This window comes from Hyperoodon ampullatus, assembly GCF_949752795.1.
Source record: "Hyperoodon ampullatus genome assembly, chromosome: 2".
NCBI lineage: Eukaryota > Metazoa > Chordata > Mammalia > Artiodactyla > Ziphiidae > Hyperoodon > Hyperoodon ampullatus.
In genome coordinates this window covers 23,976,004-23,995,647 of record NC_136915.1, presented here as the reverse complement: position 1 = coordinate 23,995,647, position 19,644 = coordinate 23,976,004, and the positions used below count along the sequence as shown (strand labels likewise).

The 19,644-nt window shown below is 52.1% G+C and overlaps 1 protein-coding gene across 4 annotated transcripts in view; it reads right to left on the bottom strand.

The window, feature by feature from the left end:
• Positions 1–19,644, bottom strand: part of PTPRU (protein tyrosine phosphatase receptor type U) — a gene marked incomplete at its 5' end in the record, with an annotated part of 91,653 nt that overhangs the window by 39,169 nt on the left and 32,840 nt on the right. For 3 of the 4 annotated variants that reach the window (XM_079698290.1, XM_079698288.1, XM_079698289.1), the window contains 7 exons: positions 6,336–6,474; positions 7,257–7,293; positions 8,077–8,350; positions 10,856–10,958; positions 11,313–11,514; positions 11,862–11,971; positions 16,288–16,596. In XM_079698290.1, coding sequence (XP_079554416.1) covers positions 6,336–6,474; positions 7,257–7,293; positions 8,077–8,350; positions 10,856–10,958; positions 11,313–11,514; positions 11,862–11,971; positions 16,288–16,596 — 1,174 coding nt within the window. Of the gene's footprint in view, positions 1–2,109; positions 2,140–6,335; positions 6,475–7,256; positions 7,294–8,076; positions 8,351–10,855; positions 10,959–11,312; positions 11,515–11,861; positions 11,972–16,287; positions 16,597–19,644 lie in introns of all 4 variants that reach the window. The other variant, XM_079698287.1, reaches the window with a different exon arrangement.

The window sequence follows — 19,644 nt, the reverse complement described above, 5'->3', positions numbered from 1 at the left end:
GCCACACACAGCCCAGGCCCACAGCCCAGCTTTACAGATGAGGATGGCAGTTTGTGACCCCAGGGAACTCGGAGGAAAGTGGGAGGGAGAACGGGGTGGGGAGGCAAGGGCCACAGCTCCAAGACCGAGGGGCTGAGCAACGGGCAAAGGGAAAGGACTCGGGACCTGCGCTGAGACTGGAGAAGAGCCAGGGCCCAATCACAGGGAAGGCTCGAGACGAGAGAGCCGTTCACCTCTAGGCCCTACAGCATGCAGGGTGTGGGGCAGACCTGAGAGAGGACTTCCGGGTCATGTGGGCTCAGGGACACTGGTCATCCATGGAGATGAAGAGGCCAGTGCAGGGATCCCCCAGACAAACAGGCAAACTCCACTCAGCCCCTCCTGGCTCAAGAGCCGCCTGGGGCCCAAGGGGGACAGGATGACCTCTGGACGCCCCTCCTGCCAGGACCTCGACGTCCTTCCTGTGCTAAGATGGCTCTGTGTCCACGCTGGGGACCAGTGCTGCCGTGCACTGCGGTGGGTGCAGCCTTCCCAGTCTGTACAAGAGATGGCTCAGCAGGCCCAGGCCTCCTGCTCCCAGCCCCACCCGCGGGCTCTGGGCATCACCCTTACTGTTGCCCAGGATAGAGCCAAAGACCCCTTTGGGGGCAGGTGAGAAGAAGCCTCTGTGGCTGTGACCTTGACCATCAACATAAGAGAGACGGTGGAGGAGGAAGGGAGGTGAGGAGGGGCAAGAGGACTGACGGAGGAGGAGGAGAGTAAAGGGACAATGACAAGGAGAGAGAGAGAGAGAGGGGAGGAGACAGAGGGAGGGAGGGACAGGTCAGGCACCAGTGACCACAGGGAAGACAGAGGACAGCCCGTCAAGCTGGCTGAACAATGGTGCCCAAGGAGGACCTGTCACCATGGATACTGGCCTAGAAGGTCTGCAGTGGTGTACCCCAGGGCTCTGTTCCCACCCAGGCCTCCTGGTCCACTTGGAAGAAGAACCTGAAACACCAACCATCCAGTGCCACAGACACAGCCAGGAGGGACACCTCGCACTGAGGCCTCCAGCCGATCTCAGGGTGAGATCAAGCAGATGCCACGTAACATGGACACTTGGAAAAGTTCTGCATTTAGGTTCAAAATTAGCTGCAAAGTAGAGAGGGAGGGCGAGCTGCCTTGTCAGCAGCTCCTGGAAAAGCCAAGCTGGAGGCTCCACATGAGTTGACAGGGGTGTGGTTGCTGGAAAAGCCAGTGTGACGGTGGGTGACTTCGATGCAAGAAGAGGGTCCAGGGAGGAGGTGAGAGACCACTATCCTCTGGGCTGGCCCAGGGCCACCTGAGCCTGCTGTGCAAGGAGGGGACAAGCACAGGTAAGGGGAATGTTCTGGAAGGCTTGCAGGGTCAGCGATCACAGAGGCAGGAAACAGAGCAGCATAGACAGACCATGGAGTCCGACGGGGCCTGAGTTGTAACCCCAGCTCTGCCCGTCCTGTGGCCTCTGAGGAGTCCCTTAACCTCCCTGAGCCTCAGTTGCCTCATCAGTAAAATGGGGTGATCACAGTGCCTCTTCTCAGGGTTGTTGTGTGAATTGTGTGTGAAGAACTGAGCCCAGGGGAGGTGCCCAGGAAATGGTGGGTCTGAGGAGCTGGGGTCACCAGCTGGAGAAGGACTGGTGGCACCCTGGGAGCTGGGTGCACCATGTGGAGAGCTGCCATCTGTCTGCCCCCCACACATGCGCACAGAGCTGTGGATCCAGAGCGGAACCCGGGTGAGGACCTTCCTAGATGCGGACTGTGGTCTGATGTCAGGAGGTCCCACCCAGCAGGAGTGGCTCAAGACACAAGGGGCTGCCTCGGGGGCGAGAGGACACAGAGGCTCAGGGAGGTCGAGTGACTTGTCCGGGGTGGCTCAGCAGAGCCAGGTCTGAACCTGAGACTCTGACCACAAAGCCAGCGCTCCTGACCTCCACGCAGGAGGACGACAGGGAGAGGAGAGACAGAGCAGAGGAGGGAAGCTCAGAGACAGGGTGGCCGTGGAGGAGGGGCTGATGCCAGGCCAGGCCGGGGTGGGGGCAGGGGCTCCCCAGGAGGGGCGGGGCTCTGAGGCAGGTGCGCTACTTACGGGTAGTAGGAGTAGGCATAGTGGTCTCTCCTGGCAGCGTGCAAAGAGAACAGCACAGGTGGGCCGCAGTCCTTCCCCAGGCTGGGCCCAGGGCAGCACCCCCAGCAGGGAGGGGCTTGGTGCTTTCCGTGCGGGGGACGGGGTTGGCCGGGGACCGACAGGTCAGAAGGGCCTTCCTTGACCCAAGGGCTGGCCGGGCTCAGTCTCTGAGGACCAGGACCCAAGGTCCCTTCTAGAACCTTCCCCAAGCCCACTGCTGGAGTGAGAAGGAGGTGGGGAAAGGGCCTGGAGGGAAGCAGAGCTTTCACACACAGTCACGCACATGCGTTCACAAAGAGAAATGCACTGCACGCTCACATATGTAGACACACTCATCTGGATACACACGTTCATACACAGAAACACAATGACACACTCATGCACTTACAAACATAGATATTTACACACATGCAGACACTCGTACACATGTATTCAAACACACACACTGACACACACAGGTACATACACAAACACATTCACAAACACACGCTCACACACAGACGCCTGCGCTCACACACACGGACACCCCCACTCACACACTCAAGGTAACTGCCGCACTCTCCCCTGCAGACAGTCCCCACTGCGGTCCCCGTGCCGCCCACCCCTGCAGGCCCCTCTGCCCCTGATGGGACAGCCCTCTGCACGCACCTGTGCCTAGGAGGGAACTAGTGGCCGGGGCAGGGGACACTGCGGCCTCGTCACCCACCCAGACTGCCCCTGGGTGTGGGGTCCATGAAAGGAGCCAGATCACCCCCTCACGGGCACTCAGAGCACAGGGGGGTCAAGAGCCCTGACCTGACCGCCAGGCACCAGCAGCGAGGTGGGGGGGCAGGTCTGCTTCCCAGCTCCCAGGTGGGGAAGCCGGTCCCGGAGAGTCACAGTCTGCCTGGGGCTCTTGGAGGTCAGCGAGAGTCCAGAGCAGGCCCAGGACCCTGCCCCCAGAGCCAGCTCCCCCTGCGGCCCCATCCAGGCCCACTCCAGGGTCCTCCACTCACCCGCCCCATGTCACCCATCAGTGGGGGAGGGAAGGGAAGGAGAGGGGAAGGGAAGGTTGAGGCCCAGCCAGGGCAGGAGATTGGCTCAGAGGTCACACAGCATGTCACCCACCCCAGGGACAGAGGGAGGGTCCAGGGCCCTGAGCTGGTCACAGAGGCCCTGAGGGGAGGGGGGAGGGGCTGAAGGAGTAGCGTTCTTCTGGTATCAGCTGAAATATCATGACTTTAAAAGAGCCTTCCCTAAGGAGTCCCCCACAGTCACCAACTACATTATGTCCCCCTTTACCCTCTCTCTGCCCCCCACCCGGACACCCTGGTCTTTTCACAATTTGTAATTACGCATCTGTGCTTTTTCTAGTTTAATGCCAGGCCCCCCACTTATAACCACAAAGCACAAGAGGACAGCATCTTGGTCGCTTTTGCCCACCACTGGATCCCCAAGGCCCAGGACAGTGCCCAGCACATTATATTCCCTAGATATTTGATTGAATTGAGTAATCGATAAATGAGGAAAAATAAATAAAAGAACTCCACCTTTATGAGCTTCCATTTCCTCCTCTAAACAAGTGAGGTTAATAATAATCCCCCCACGGCAAGCACGCGCTCAGCCCTTCCCTGCCCCCTCCTCCTGCTGGGTTGGCGGGGGCGGTTCAGGAGGACCCAAGTCCCCTGGGCCAGACGCTGGGGACACACAGCCAACAAGACAGAACTTCCTCCACCCCCATGCAGCTCTCAGTCCAGCAGGGAAGAGAAATACTGAGCAAAGCGCTGCAAGCATGTGAATGAAGTGCCAGGGTTGGGGGGGCCGGGGCGGGGAGGGCTGCAAAGGGAAGTGGGGAGGGTCTCTGGAAGCGGAGCCAAGGGATCCAACTGGCCAGGGGCACCCCGGAGTTCCCCAGGGCAGGTGCATCCAGCCTCACTGTCCGCAGGGCGGACCAGGGTGCACGGGGGCTAACTGGGAGCTGCCCTCCCTCCGCAACCTCCTAATCTGTCCATTACACCTGTGCCCCGGTTGATCTGAACACCCCCATCCCTGCCAGAGCTGCTCTGTCCCATGGCACCCCACAATGCAAACTAGGGGAGCCCTTAGGAGCACAGTGGACCCTGAAGGCCGGGCAGGATTCAGGGGATGCAGTGAGGTGCTACCGAATGGGACCGAATGGCTTTTAGAGGACCTAAGGAAGGGCAGGGGGGTGGGGGGTGGGGTGGATCCTAGAGGCTTCCAGTAGCAGCTGCGTAAAGTGGAGGGTTTCCTAGTGAGGCTCTGGCAGCATCTCTGACCCATCCTCTCCTGGGCCTAGCACTCTCTTTGCAGGGGTGGGTAACATCCCCTACTTTGCCAATCTTCCCTTGAGGGTAAATTTCCAGAGCCTCAAATACCACCTGCAACCCCCAAGATCTGACCCCTCCCTTACAGCCCTCTCTATCTGCACCACTACCCAGCCCCCAGGGCCTTGCCACTTACAGGAACCTACTGTGTGCCAGTTGTGGTGAGGCCCTTCACGTGCCCAGCCGTGAGGAGGATGGGCTTTGCAGTCAGGCCTGGGTTCACTCAGGACCTGCCACTTAGCCAAGTGACATGGGCAAGTCGCTTAATGATAGTTTCCTGACCTGTCTAAGGGACTTAGACCTGCTTCGTGGGCCAGGATCCAAGAAAGAAAAATTCTCTGATGTATTCTGAGTCCCAGAACAGTGCTTCATACACAGTAGGTGCTCAATAACTCCTGTTCTAATGGCTAATGTGTATAGAACTCCTGGCACAGAGTAATATTCATTAAATGATAGTTTAAAATATTTTGTCTCAGGAATCTGTACAGGGACTACGGGAAGGGAAAAATCAGAGCCCAGCACTCTGGACTGGACACCCCCACGCCACCCCAGCGGTGGCATGCCCCACCCCCAGACGCTCTAGGAGAGTTTTTCTACTATCGTTGCCTGGCCTCAGGCAAGGGGGCCCTGGCCAGTTCTCCCTCATCTCCCTGGATCCTGCTTATCTGCTCCTGGCATCCCAGAGACCCAGAGCCAACACACCCATGTGTGCCCAGCCTGGCAGCAGCAAGAGCTACAGAAGCCAGAGCCCAGGCGGGGAGAGGGTGGAGCAGGCTCTGCCTCTGGCTCCCTGGGTGACCTTGGGCAGGTCCATGCCCCTTCTGGGCCTCAGCATCTCCATCCCTCAATTAAGGGGCTTGGACCACAGTGTCCCGGGGCTGCCTGATGGGGAATGCGGTGGGGTGGGGAGGGAGAGCAAAGGGGTCTCAGAAGTCCCTACTCGGCTCCAACCCGAGGCTCAGCCTTCAGCTGCTCCATATACTGAGCTCCCAGGAGAGGTTTATTTGGTGTTTTGAAGATGGGTTCTGCTGCTTTTGAAAGACTGGAAAACCACTAGACTAGACGTCCTTGAGCTACATGGCAGCTCTCAGTTTCTGGGCTCTGAGCCTCTATAATTCTAAATTCTGAGATTCTCAGAATCTCCAATCCTGGATTTCTAAAACTCCAAAATGGTAAATTCTAAGATATGCTGGGATTCACTCTGCCCACTGCAACATGCACTGGGAAAATGCATCCCTCACAAACACAAGGACTGGACCTTTGAGGCCCAGGAGATGGCACGGGCAGGAAGGAGGTCTCCTCTGAGTCATGGGCCCAGGAGGACTCCTCAGGGATCAACAGTAAAAGAGTCCAGGGCAAGCTGAGCCCAAGAAAAGGTGGGGCCTGGGAAGCGCAGAGGGTCCTTGCTTTGAAGTGGAGTGAGCCCTGCCCCCACCTCAGGATCAACACCACAACCTCGTGGTTAGGGCAGACAAGAGAGCAGAAGACCTTCGGGGGGCTGAGGGTTCGAAGTCAGGTTACCTCCACAATATCCCCATCAGAACAGCCCAGCAGGCACAGGAGGGTGGTGCCCACGCCCAGCACGGCTCCTTGGCAGCCGGCAGTGAGTGCCCTTGCCTGGACAGTGGCACCTGGCACCAGCCAGAAGTGGGCTCCAGCCAAGCCACTCTAAGGCAGCTCCATTTGCAGAGTCTCGGGCTTCACCCCACCCGGCTTGGGTCCATCCACAGGCCTGATGCCCAGGCTGGCAGCCCTCCACACACCGGCCAGGCGACTGCCTGACCAGCCCCCAGCCTCCTCTCTGCTCACCAGGCCTCTGACGGAGAGAAGCCTCGGGTGGGCCAGGGCACCGGCCTCACTCACCCCTTTCGGATGATAATGATAATGGCCCCCAGGAGGAGGATGAGGACAGCAAGTCCCCCTGCACAGATGCCCAGGATGAGCCCCATCTCCTCGGACTTCTGGGACACCTCCAGGGGCTGTTTGCTTTCCTTGCAGGCAGCTGGGAAGAACAAAGCAGAACAAAGGATCAAAGGGGAGATGAGGACCACCTTAAGCCCCAAGGAATAAACCCGGCTGCACAAACAGGTACACAAAGACATCTGCCCCTCATCCTCAGCACGTGTCCCGCCTTTCAATCAAACCCATCTCCTCATCATCCCTCACACCTTCTGCATTCCCGTGTCAGAGGCTTTACGTGCCCTGTGCCCCTATCAGGGATATTAGCTCCCTTCACTCTTCCTCAAATCCTCCCCATCCTTCAGTGGACGGGAGATGGAGGATGTGTGGGGCCTTCAGACCCCACCCTTTTGCCCTCCTGGGAGGCAATGGGGGGAGAGAATTATGTACCCAGGGCATGGTTAGGGCATCTCAGGATGGGGAACCAACCACATTCCCCATGTGGGAGCAGGGACAATCCCTACACCACAGGGTCCATGCTGTCCCCACTTCTCCCCACCACAGGAAAGGGGCAGATACAGACCTCAGTGTCCAGTACCCACCACTCCCGTCGCCCGACCATAATGGCTCCCCCTCCTCCAGGCCCCTGCCAAGGCCCCTTCTGTGACCATGGCAGGATGAGGGTTTGTCCCCACTGCCCAGTCTGGAAGAAGGAGCCCTTGAGGTGGGGCACATAGGGAGCAAGAAAGGGAAATGTTTCCTGACCCCCAAGCCTGCCGGACCACCCTCCTCTGCTCCCACAGGCCTGGGGACCCAGGGTCCACCTCCCCGGAGCCCAGCAAGTAAGAAACCCGCTACTGAAGGACTGAACCCAGGGGGACTTACCTTTCCTGGCAATGCGGATGCAATTCAGCCGGGTCTCCTGGAGGCACAGATGGGGGTCTCAGCACCGCTGAAGCCAAGACCTGACCCTCCCCAGAGGGAATCTTAGACAGCGTGTCTTGGGCCTGGTCAGGGCTTTTTTGGCGTGGACCGTTACTAAAGACACCCCACCTGGCAAGAGGGCCTGGGGGGAACCAGGGAGGCAGGGGCCAAGAGGGAAGGAGCCCGCAATAGGGTAATGCCTTAGGAAAGGGGGATGAGATGGGTGGAAACAGAAAGAAACAGCATGGGAAGAGGGCTGGTTGGGGGAGGCGCTCAGAAATGAGGGTGGGGCCTAGATCCAGGGGTCTGCTTAGGAGGGGGGCAACCTGGGAAGGAGCGATCCGAGGAGGGAGGAGCCTGGAGAAGGGCGGGGCTTCAGGGAGGAGGCGGCTCCCAGGCCTCCTCAAGGTCTGGTGAAAGTGGGAACCTGAGATGGACTCCCTCTGGAGAGAGAGGAGCCTGAGATAGAAGACCAGGGCCTCAGGGGGCAGCAGGGACCAGGCTGGGAGCTTGGATAGAAAAGAGTCTGGGGAAAAATGGTTCAGGAAGTGGGTACTGCTGGAGAGAAACTGGCTGGGGTTAGGAGGGCGGGGCTCAGGTGAGTGGGCGGGGCTGGGAGTGGGAGGAGCTATCGGAGGGCAAGGCTCATCAGCGGGGGCGGTATCAGGACGGGGGTAGGGCCTGGTGGGGGTGGGTCTCTGGCCTCTGTAGCAGCCTGCTCCAAGGTGTCGCCAATCCTGCCCCTCAGCCTTCCCCGCCACCACCCCGGCCGGCCCCTCACCCCCTTCAGGTGGCTTGTTGCCTGGAAGTAGATGAGGTAGGCCTTCCTGGGCTCAAGCGGTGGGTTCCAGAAACCACGATAGGTATGGTTGTCACCCACGGTGAAGGGCATGGCCTCAGGCAGACTGCTGGCCGCCAGTTCGGCCCCGAAGTAGTGCACCAGGCCTCGGGCCAGCGCCGCATCGAAGGTCAGAGGCACTGGGAAGCAGTCCTGGCCGCCTGGCTCCCGCCGGAGTCTCCGCGGCCGCTCCTCCTCCACGATAACCTGGTACACACTGGCCATGGGGAGGGGAAAGCACAGTGGTCACGGTTGCCAGACAACAGGGAGAGCCGTCCGGTGGCTAAGGGCGTGGGCTTTGGGGTCAGGCCCAGGAGAGGGCTCTCATCTCAGCTCTGCCTCTTACTAGCTGGGCAAGTCACTTAAGCTCCCTGGGCCTCAGTTTCCTCCTCTGTAAAATGGGAGTGATTACAGGACTGTTACATAAGGTAGAGGTGAGGAAGGAGGCAAGTTTAGCAAGCAGCCAGTGCCTGTCAGCTGTTATTACTGTAACTAAGGCTGAAAGAATGTGAGCCCTGCTTAAGGGAACCAAGCCCTAAAGCCCCACCCTGACTCCTCAATGAGTCCTCCAGGGCCTGGGAACCCCAAGCCTCAGGCTCCAGCCAGGTTCCCGACAGGTCCCTCTAGGCCACGATAAATTCGAGTAAGACATGATGCATTCACTCATCCAGAAAGTGTTTACTAAGCTCAGACATGGGCCCTGTGCTGGGCACTTGGGGGATGTAGGCTTCCTGGAACTGCCCTCCAGTGGGGGAGCCGGTCACTTAGCAGGCAAACGAGGTCACACTAACCCTACATCTCGAGTACCCTCCCAACCCAGAGGCAGCCTCGAGACTGCAACTCTGAGCGTGCCATCTACCAGTCCTGATGGCTGATTTGTGTTCCCTGGGCTGTATTCCCTCTGATTTGTGTCTCCTGATCCCGACTTGTGTGTTTCTATTTATTTTCATCACTTTACTGAATGGCCTTGCTGTGAACTCCTCCACATCCTCAGTGGAACAAAGCCAAGAGTAAATAAATGAATGCTGACAAATTTAAATATTTCCAGTCCCAGCCTCGGTCACGTCTTGGCATGGGATACCCCATACTGACAGCCTGCACTCTGGCAAAGTAGAAATGCCTTTTCCTTGCTCTCCAGCTGTTTCTTTTGAGCTTCCAAGTTGGGAGGGAATCACCCCAGCACCCTGGGATTTGGGCCAGACAGGTTCATTCCATCACTAACCAGCCCAGGCCCTTCTCAACCCTCCATTTCCCAGGCTGATGTGAGGCCTCTCCTGGCCCAAAGTCCCACCAGGAGATGATAATCATCATTAGCCATGAACGAAGCACATCTTGATCTGGGATGATCCCCGTGATGCACCTAAGGGAGGCTCAGAGGGGTGAAGGGACATGCCCAAGGTTGCACAGCCATCAGGCCCCTCCCCCTCACATGGTCCACCCCTCGCCCAGACCCAGCCTTGCCATCATCATCCCTGAGAGACGCTGACCAGGCCTGCTCACAGGATCCCCCAAGGGAAAAGGAAAGGAGAAGGTGATGCTGGTTTCCCAACTCCTCCCAGATTCAGAGGCAACAGGGCCCTGAGGCTCCTGCAAAACGCCAAATGCCCCTGAGATGCCCAGACTTTTTCCTGGGGTCTGGGAATCAGCCCAGGGCAGGCTTTGCAGTGGCAAATACAGGGGAGCCAAAGCAGGAGAAAAGAGTGGAAGGGGGGAGGAGTGAGGAAATGAGGGGGTGTCAAGGGCGCCTAGGAAACCCACTGCCTTCTTGGGGGGCTTAAGAGGACCCTCCCATGCCCAAATGCAGGCTGTCACCCTCTCCCAGTGCATGAAACTTTATGGTAGGAGGGGGTGGACCAGAGGGGCAGGGAGGCTCTGTGACTTCAAGGAGAGGTACAGGCTTTGCAGACAAACCTGCCTTCCAGACCTGGAAGCTTCCAACCTGGCTTCTGTGGCCATGGGGGCTCATTATTCAGGCTCTCTGAGCCTGTTTCCTGATGTGTAAAGTAAGGGTACTAATACCCACTCCACAGGCTGCCATGAGGATAACATGACTCATGCAGCTAAAGCCTGTAACACGATGTCTGGCTGACAGGAAGTATGTGCACACATTCCACAAACACGCTCACTCTCTTTCACATACACACACATCACACACACATCACGTGTCTTCACCACACGTACACACACACACACGCACACACACACACACACATCTTGTCTCCAGCACCTTCCCCCCAATAGAAACAGCCACTATGGCATCAGCTTTCTCTGCAAAGAAGTGGGGAGACCAAGCTCTTGGCCACTCCAGAGAGATGGCCCCATCTGGCTGGCTGCACTAGCCTTCCAGAAAGCCCATCTCTGTGTCTCCCTGGATGGGATCCTCCAGGGAAAATGCTGGGAAAAATAAGGCCCCCAGAGTTCATTTCTCCAAGGTGTCAGAAGGACGCCCTCTGGAGAGGCCTGAACGGTCCCCTCTCCAGGCTGGATGTTGTCCAGAGATCTCATGACAGTCACCACCAGGCACCCTGCAGCCTCAGAGGGGAGTGACTGCAGGCATCCTGCCTGCCCAGGATCACAGAATGTCCTCCTCCTGACACTCGAACCCTTAGTGCGAGACTGAGGAGGGACAAGGGTGAGCTGGCCTGGGTGGGGACTCTGGGTCAGAGGAGGGGCCTCTTCCCTATGGCCCTGACCCCCCGCCCCTCCGTGCAGGCGTCCCCACCTGATGGGCGCCCCACGGCCCTGCGCCGGCCTCAGCAGCACGGTGATGGTGTTCTCAGACTCGCCCAGCGGCGACGGCATGTCGGCATAATCAAAGCTAGGAGCTGGGGAAGGGGACAGGACATAAGCACAGAGCCTGGCCACTGGACCAGGAAGGTCAGGCCTCCAGCATCCTTGACCCCTGTCCTCAGATCTCTTCCCCTTCAGCCTTCGCCTCCTTGTTCCCTCTGACCTGAGCTTCCCTGACCCCTGACCTCAGCCCTTGGATTCCACCGATCGTAGTCTCTAGACTCCTCTGATTTAATCTTCCCTGACCCCTGGCCTCAACCTCTAAATGGTACGTTTATCTCAGTAGGAGCCCTCCATCACCACCCCCAGGAAGCCTCACACCCTACCCATGGAACCCTGAGACTCTGTGCCTCCTCCAAAGGGGCCAGGGCGGGTCAGGCGGGGCTCACCTGAGATGTTGGTGGTGATCTCGGTGAGCGCCGCCTGGCCAAAGCCTTTGCCCGTGCGGGCCCGCACGGAGAACAGGTAGGTGGTGCCCGGGTGCAGGTTGGAGAAGACGTGGTAGGTCTCATTGCGGAGCTTGGAGATGGTACGCCGTGGGCCCGGCACATTCACCGCCGGGTCTGACGACTCGATGCTCTGGTAGCTGATCTGGGGGCAGGATGGGCAGGTAGGCGGGCACAGGGATGGGGAAGGGCATCACTAGTCCCGTAGCCTCCCACCCATCATGGTTCAGGTGAGCTAGGGATAAGGTTGGGCAAAGGGGAGAAGCTTGGTGGGGGGACCGTGGATGCCCCTTAGTCCAGGCCTCTGGGCACCTTCGCCTCTCTCTTCTGCCTTCAGGGCCCCTGTCCCCATAACACATGGGGCACAGACCCCAGCCATAGTGGAAGGAATCCCGATGATCACCTCTGTTCCTCCGCCCCATACACTTCCCTCTCCAACCTGTGGGCCCACCTTCCACCAGGGGCCCCAGTTGTAATAGGGTCCAAACCCACCTCATACTGAGTGATGAGGCCATTGGGCTCCTGGGGCTCCTCCCACTTGAGGAAGATCATGTCCTCCAGTGGAGTGAAGGTCAGGGACTCAGCCGCAATCCCACCAGGCACTGCAAGGGAAAGGCGACATGGGGCAGGGGAAAGCAAGCTTTGGGACAAGATAGCTGAGTTCAGATTCCAGCTTTGCTATTTCCTAGCTGGAATGCTTGGACCACTCAGCCTCTCTGAGCCTCAGCTTCCTCATCTGTGAAATGGGGACAATAATAACACCTCCCTCACCAGAATTAAATGATGTGATGTACATAAAGCCCCAAGGCAAATAAATATCAGCACTCTCATATGGTTCAGTCTACGCCTGAGTACTCGAAAAGGGCAGCTGGCACTTCCATCACTGTGCAGGATGCATTTGGCAGAGAAGAATGAATGCTCCTATTTTGTTCCAGTTGAGTGGTTTTCAGAAAATATAAACATTTGCCAGAAAAATGAAAACAACCGCATTAGAGTGGCAGGATTATGGGTGGAGCTGTTTTCTTGTCTAAAAAATACCAAGTACACAAACAATATGTTCAATGTAGAAAATCAAAATAGGCATAAAGAAAATTAATGGCACCTACAATTCCATCACCCAGGGATAAATACTGTCAACATTTCAGCAGAAGCCCTTTCAGGTATGGTTTTGTTTTTGTTTTGTTTTGTTTTAAGGTATCATCTTAACAGCAGGCTCAAGGAATTTCTTCTAGGAAGAGAACGGCCTTTGTTTGGGAAAACACCTTGATAAACCATTGTGGGGAAGCTGAACTCCTAAGATAGAGGAAAGCAGAAACCCAGATAACAATCAGGGACAGCTCAAGTGCCTTGTGTTAAAATGAACAGTTAACAAGGCAACACCACTATCCACCCACCAAAATGATAAAAGGAAAAAGACAATTCCAAGTGTTGGTGAGGATGCAGAGCAACCGAAATTTTCACACACTGCTAGTGGGAGCATAAACTGATACAACCACTTGGGAAAACTGGATGTATCTACTTATTATGAACACATATCCTATAACCTAGCTGTTCTACTCCTAGGCATAAACCCATCAGAAATGTATATATCTACCAAAAAAAGAAAGAATCTACAAGAATTTTATTTGCAGCACAATTTAAAATAGTTGAAAATAACCCAAATGCCCAACAATAGTAAATAAGAAAAATAAATGTGGCATATTCACATAATGGACCATTCAGCATTGAGAATGAATTCTCTAGAACTGTACACACAACATGGCTGAATCTCTCAAGCATAAAGCTGAGAGAAAGATGCCAGTCATACAAAGAGTACACGCTGTATGATCCCACTGATGCAATGTTCATAACCAAGCAGAAATTAATCTGTGGCATTACAGGTCAGGATAATGCCTACCTTTGGAAGGTTGTGAGGGGGAAGGTGCATAAAGGGGAGCTTCTGGGCTGCTGGTAATGCTTTTTCTTGGTCTGGGTGTGGTTATCCTGATGTGTGCCATCTTTGAGTATGCTTTGAGCTGACCACTTAAGATAAGCACACTTCCCGTAAGTATGATACTAGTACTTCAGTGAAAAGTAAAAAATATTAAATAATGAGCAGTTATCAGAGGGAGTGGGGAGAAGAGGGACAGAGAAAGAAGAAAGAAAACCAAGTAACCCAAGTGAGGCCTGGCCAGGGTTGGGGAGGGGGTGTAAAGCAGCCACAACAACGTACCTATAGCAGGGGGTGAGGGGAAAGGTCAACAGCTTTTAAGAATGGAGCAGTCTGAGATTCAGTTTGAGGTTACTTAATCAGGGTATCAGTATATGCTACCCAAAATATGCCACTTGGTATAAGGATTATTTTGAGCTGAATTGAGAAGGCAATGTAGGAGCATACATGAGAAAAAATTCTCTGCCCTCCCCCTATTTGCCTAAAAGTAGGACATAAATTTGTAAAGGTGCCCCCTTCCCCTCTCTACCAGGAATGATAGAAGTTAATCACTGAGAAAACTAGACCCTTATCAGCCTGGAGGAATCTACCTAACAAACTTTACAGACTACTATTAGTTTCCCCATATATTTGACTTCCCCTAATTGGCTGCCCCTAGAAGTTCAAAGTCATTTTCCTTTGTATTGTCACTTCTCTAAAAATTCATTGTTCTTTTGTTAGGACACTATGTAAGTCCAAGTTCTCACCACCCCTTTGAGTTACTCATCACTGAGTACTCCCCTGTTATGGGTGATGCATGTGTTCATAAACTACTATTTCCTAGAATGGAAAATAATCCGAAAAAATATGTATATGTATATATATATATCTTATATCTGAATCACTTTGCTGTACACCTGAAACTAACACAATATTGTAAATCAATTATACCTCAATTTAAAACTTTTTAATAAAATAAATAAATAAAAATAAACTCCTGTTTGTTTTTCTCTTGTTAATTTGTCTTTTCTCCATCTAATTTACAAGGCCCCAACCAATGAACCTAAGATGTGTAGAAGAAAAAAGTTAAGTTTTTCCTTTCCTACATTTGCAATGATTCAGGGTAAACCCCTCTAGTCCTCACTCCCATCCCCAGCAAATCCTCAGTGCATCAGTGCAGGGCATACAGGATACACGTTGCCTCAGGTGAGTGGGGTTTTCTGGAAATCAAGGAAGGAGTTGAATTTTATATCTGGGATGCTGCTGTGCAGAACAGAAAACTGCATATGTGAGGAAGCAAAAAACAAAACAAAACAAAAAACTATTAACCAAGGAGCTTGGGGTTACCTGGGATTTTACAGCAATCTGGAGAACGTTTTTGCTGGCATTAGAGTGTAGCTATTAAGAAAAACAACTCTCAAACAGATGGCCAGGTTTGAAACCCAGCTCTGCTACCCATCTACTAGCTATGTGCCCTCATCTGTAAAATGGGAATGGTAATAGTAAATAACCAAATAGGGTTGTCATGAGGATCATATGCATTAATACATGAAAAGCATTCAGAATAGTGCTTGACATATAGTAAGTGCTTAATAAATATTAGCTTGACATAAGTAGAACAGTATACCCAACAAGGACAGAACGCCTATTTTTTTCAAGTAGATATGGAACATTTATCAAAATTTAACCATATGTCAGGCCATAAAGCAAGGATCAAATTTCAAAAGACCAAAACTAGAGTATATACTCTGACCATAGTGGAAGTAAGCTAAAAATCAATAACAAAAAGATAATTAGAAAAATCCCAATTGCTTAGAAATCAAGCAATGTAATTCTAAATAACTCTTGGGTCAAAGAAGAAATCATAACAGAAATTAGAAAATATTTTAAACTGAATGATACTGAAGATAGGATATATCAGAACCTGTGGGATGCAGCTAAAGCAGGGCTTAGAGGGAAATTTATAGCTTTAAATGTATATATTAGAAATAAAGAAATGCTCAAAATCAATGATCTAATAAGTTTCTATCTCAAAAAGCTAAAAGAAAAGCTGATCAAATCCAAAGAAAGTATTTTTTTAAAAAAAGAAATAAAGAATAGAAAATATTCAATAAAGAAAATAAACTAGGGGCTTCTCTGGTGGCGCAGTGGTTAAGAATCTGCCTGCCAATGCAGGGGTCACAGGTTTGAGCCCTGGTCCGGGGAGATCCCACACGCCGTGGAAGCAACTGAGCCCGTGTGCCACAACTGCTGAGCCTGCACTCTAGAGCCAGTGAGCCTAGAGCCCGTGCTCCGCAACAAGAGAGGCCACCGCAATGAGAGGCCCGTGAACTGCAACGAAGAGTAGCCCCTGCTCGCTGCAACTAGAGAAAGCCCGTGCACAGCAATGAAGACCCAACGCAGTCAAAAATACATAAATAAAATAAACAAATTTTAAAAAAGAAAGAAAGAAAGAAAATAAACTAGGTCAAAAGTTGGCTCTTTGGAAAGATTAATAAAATTTATACACCCTTACCATGAGAAACATAAGAATAAGAGAGAAGACACAAATTACCAATATCAGGAATGAAAAAGGGAATAGCACTATAGCTCCTACCGCTGTTCAATAAATATAATAAGATAGTATTATAACCGACTTTATGGCAAGAAATTTGACAATTTAGGTGAAATGATCAAACTCCTTAAAAACGCAGTATACCAAAACTGATACAAGAGTAGAAAACCCGAATATTCCAATATCTGTTTTGAAAATTAAAACTACTATTAAAAAACCCTGCCACAAAGAAAACTCCAGGCCCAAATGACTTCACTGCTAAATGTTCCCAAACAATTAAGGAAGAAATATACCAACTTAACCCAAAGTCTTCAGGGGAATAGATATCAGTATCACTACTTTACTGTTACAGTCGGTTTAATCCTAAGCAAATAATTTCCTATAGCAATTTCAGTCTCAGACATGCAGCGTCTGTGGGAGGCACTGAGGACACTGGGAATAAGGGGGGCTCTTACCATCCTCGTCCGTCTGGAACGTGACCTCCTTGCCCTCCTTGCGCCCCTCGGGGTTAGTGAGGACGAGCCGCACGTGGACATTCCGGTAGGGCAGTAGGTTCTTGATGGTGTAGCGGCTGACACCCTGCTCTATCTTCACACATTCCCGGATGGTCTGGTTGTGGCTGCTGCCCAGGGTGTAGTGATAGCACAGGGACACAGTGTAGGTGTGGCAACGTGTCACATTGTAGCCCAGTGGTTCCCACTGCAGGGTCAGCTGGCGGGCCTGGATCTCAGCAAAAGCCAGGCCTTTGGGGGCCCTCATGGGCTCTGGGCAGCCCAGGAAGCAGAGAGAAAAGGTAGAAGAAATGGGAAAAGAAGAGTAGATGGGAGAGAAAACATCATTCAGCTGACTGATATCAACCTTCCTTTGCCCCCAAGAGTCCAAGAGACCCCCTAGAAGAGCAAACAGTGCGTAAAAGTGTGTTTGGAGTCAGGCGGGGCCCCATCTGAATCCTGGCTCTGCTACTTGCAGCTGGCAACAACTGGCTAAGCTGCTTCACCTCTCTGAGCTTTAACTGCAAAATGGGATAATAGGCCCTACCTCATAGGATGGCTGTGAGGTTTAAGGTAATACATGCAAAGCATGTGCAATAATGGCTAATACACAACAGGCCCTCGAAAATTTTAGCTATAATTTTTTTAATAATACAGTTCACCTCCTATTTCAAGATCATGATGGAGGACGTCAAGACAGTCTGAATCAACCAACTGCTGTATTTTCCTTAATTTATTAATTCCAAACTTGTTCTAAAACAGCTTATAGTAATATATACAATAGTATAGAGAAGTCAGGATGATGGGGGAAATGAGAGGCAAATAGTTAAATAATGCCAGAGAATGTTAGGAAAATAGAAATGCATGTCATTAGGTTCTATGTGGAGCTAAAGATAAGATTCAAATTAGGTGGTGAGTTTCCTGGCTGCCAAAGCAAAAAGGGAAATACAGTCTGTTAGATGGTGATGATGATGATGATGATAATGGCTGTTAACATTTATTAGAGGCTTTGTATGTGCTAGGCATTGTTCAGAGGCTTTAAAATGCTTTATCTCATTTAATCCTCTCTGTAATCCAATAGACAGGTGCGATTATTAGCCCTGTTACACACATGTAGAAATGGAGGCACACAGGAGAGATAAGTAACTTGCCCACAGTCACACAGACAGTAAGTGGTAAAGCTGGGATCCAAACCTTGACAGGCTGGCTTCAGAATCCACACTCTTAACCACCACTACCCTGCCTCCCCATGAGGAATTCACTGTCCAAAAAATAAAAATAAATCACACCAATGCCTCTGGAGAGGCAGCTACCCCAACACAAGGGAGGTGTATGTTACTCTGCTTTACAGCCTCTTGATGATTCCATAAAACCAGAAAGTTATCCTCATTTTATAAGTAAAGAAATCAAGGCTTCTGAAGCAAAGCCAGGATGGAGCCCAGGGGGCTCAGACCCGTCCTGCATCTGCATTGACCAGCTGTGTGATCCTAAGCAAATCTCTGGGCCTCAGTTTCCTCATCTATAAAATGATGGAAAAAGCCAAGATTACTAATGATCCTCTTCTCTCTTGCCCCCTGACTGTCCAGGTTCTGTGACATCTGCAAAGTTTCCCCAGTGAGAGGACCTCAGGACACACCTTAATGAACAGGAAAGAAAGCACCACTGCTTGGTCTCTTAAGATCATTAAATATGACCCTATTATCATTTTTATATGATTAATTTGATCAGGATGCTCTTTACAAAGATGATGCAAAGAGAAACATCAGGCTGCTCTTTACTTGGGAATGCCTGGGTAGGTGGCACAGCTTTAGACACTGGTCCCAAGGACAGCACAATGCAAGTTGGTTTCCGCCCAGGAGCTTTCCTTCCTTCCCTGGACCACAGGCAAGTGGCAGTCTCCAGTCATACATCAGACCACCAAAGAGAGATTTCAGCACATGCTAAGAGCAAGGCCCACCTCTTGACTTCTTACAGAGAGCCTGGCTCTCTTCTCCCCACAAACGAGGCAGACCCGATCCCCACCCAACAAAAACGTTAAAGGGCTGGCTCCCTGCTCACTGCAGCCTGAGGGTTGCTGGCTGCAAGCCCACTTACCACACTTGTGTTTTCTCTCCCGTTCCTGGCCCACAGAGATTTTCCTAATGGTTTTCTATAGAGTTTTGTTTTAACCCATCGTTCTTATGTGTTTGCAGAGGAGTGGGAGGATTTTGTGTGTGCTCACTCTGCCACCTTGTTCAGAGATCCTTGCTTTATTCCTTGACTTTCTGGCTCTGGTCCTGGCTGCCCGATGTGTCCTGTCCCAAGGTGTCTATGTCTATGTCGGTGTCTATGTCTACGTCTACTAAAGCCAAGTACCATGGCTTTATTTGCACTAGTGAGAGTGGATCTCGTTTCCCTGCAGCTCTGCTCACACCATCCCCACCCCTGGGAACACCTGCTCCACATTCTTTGCCATCCTTCCAGGTTTGGCCAAAATGCACTGCTTCCTTCACCATCTGGCAGCATTTAGAGAAGGACATGAAACATTAAATATAAACTGGTAACACAGGCTGGGTGGGGCTTATGACCAACAAGACTGTAAGTGTCCCATCCAAAAGGGGCAGCTGCCACTCAGTTCCAGGCGATATCGCCATGCAGGACTACAGGCTCAGGGTTGCCAGATCCTCCCATTTCTTAAGAGAAGCCAGAAATTCTGATTTGTGTGTGTGAAATCTCCAGATTTTTAAATACTGGCAACCTACTCAGGTTTCTTAAAACCACTTTGCAGGGCACAAAATGGTAACCTCTAACTTGGAGGATGAAACTTTCACCCTTGTGCTTCCAGTAGGGCAGTAGGTTCTTGATGGTGTAGCGGCTGACACTCCGCTCTATCGTCACACATTCCTGGATGGTCTGGTTGTGGCTGGGTATCTCATTCTCCAACAGCTGTGTTAGCCCCCATCCGCCTGGCTAGAAGAAGGGGTCTTTGAAAAGAAAGCTCACTTCTCTTTCTCTCCCCACCCTGAACAAATCTGGGCAGATCCAGGGGCTCAAATAGTTTGTTGACTAAAGGCTGATATGTTGATTGAGGGGTGTGAATTCATGAGTCTCTCTGTGTTTCCAAAAACCATCTGGCACCCAGACACACTCTCTTCAGCTGCCAGCACACACTGGCAAAACAGAACTTGGGGACCTCAAAGCCCCATCTCTCTAAATTCCATATGGCTGTAGGCTACTCAGAGATCAAAGGTCAAAATGCACATTAAAACAAGAAGGCTAACAGTTAACATCTGTTAAATTAGGCCAAAATGTGTTGATTTTAATGATGTTAAGGAGGATTCA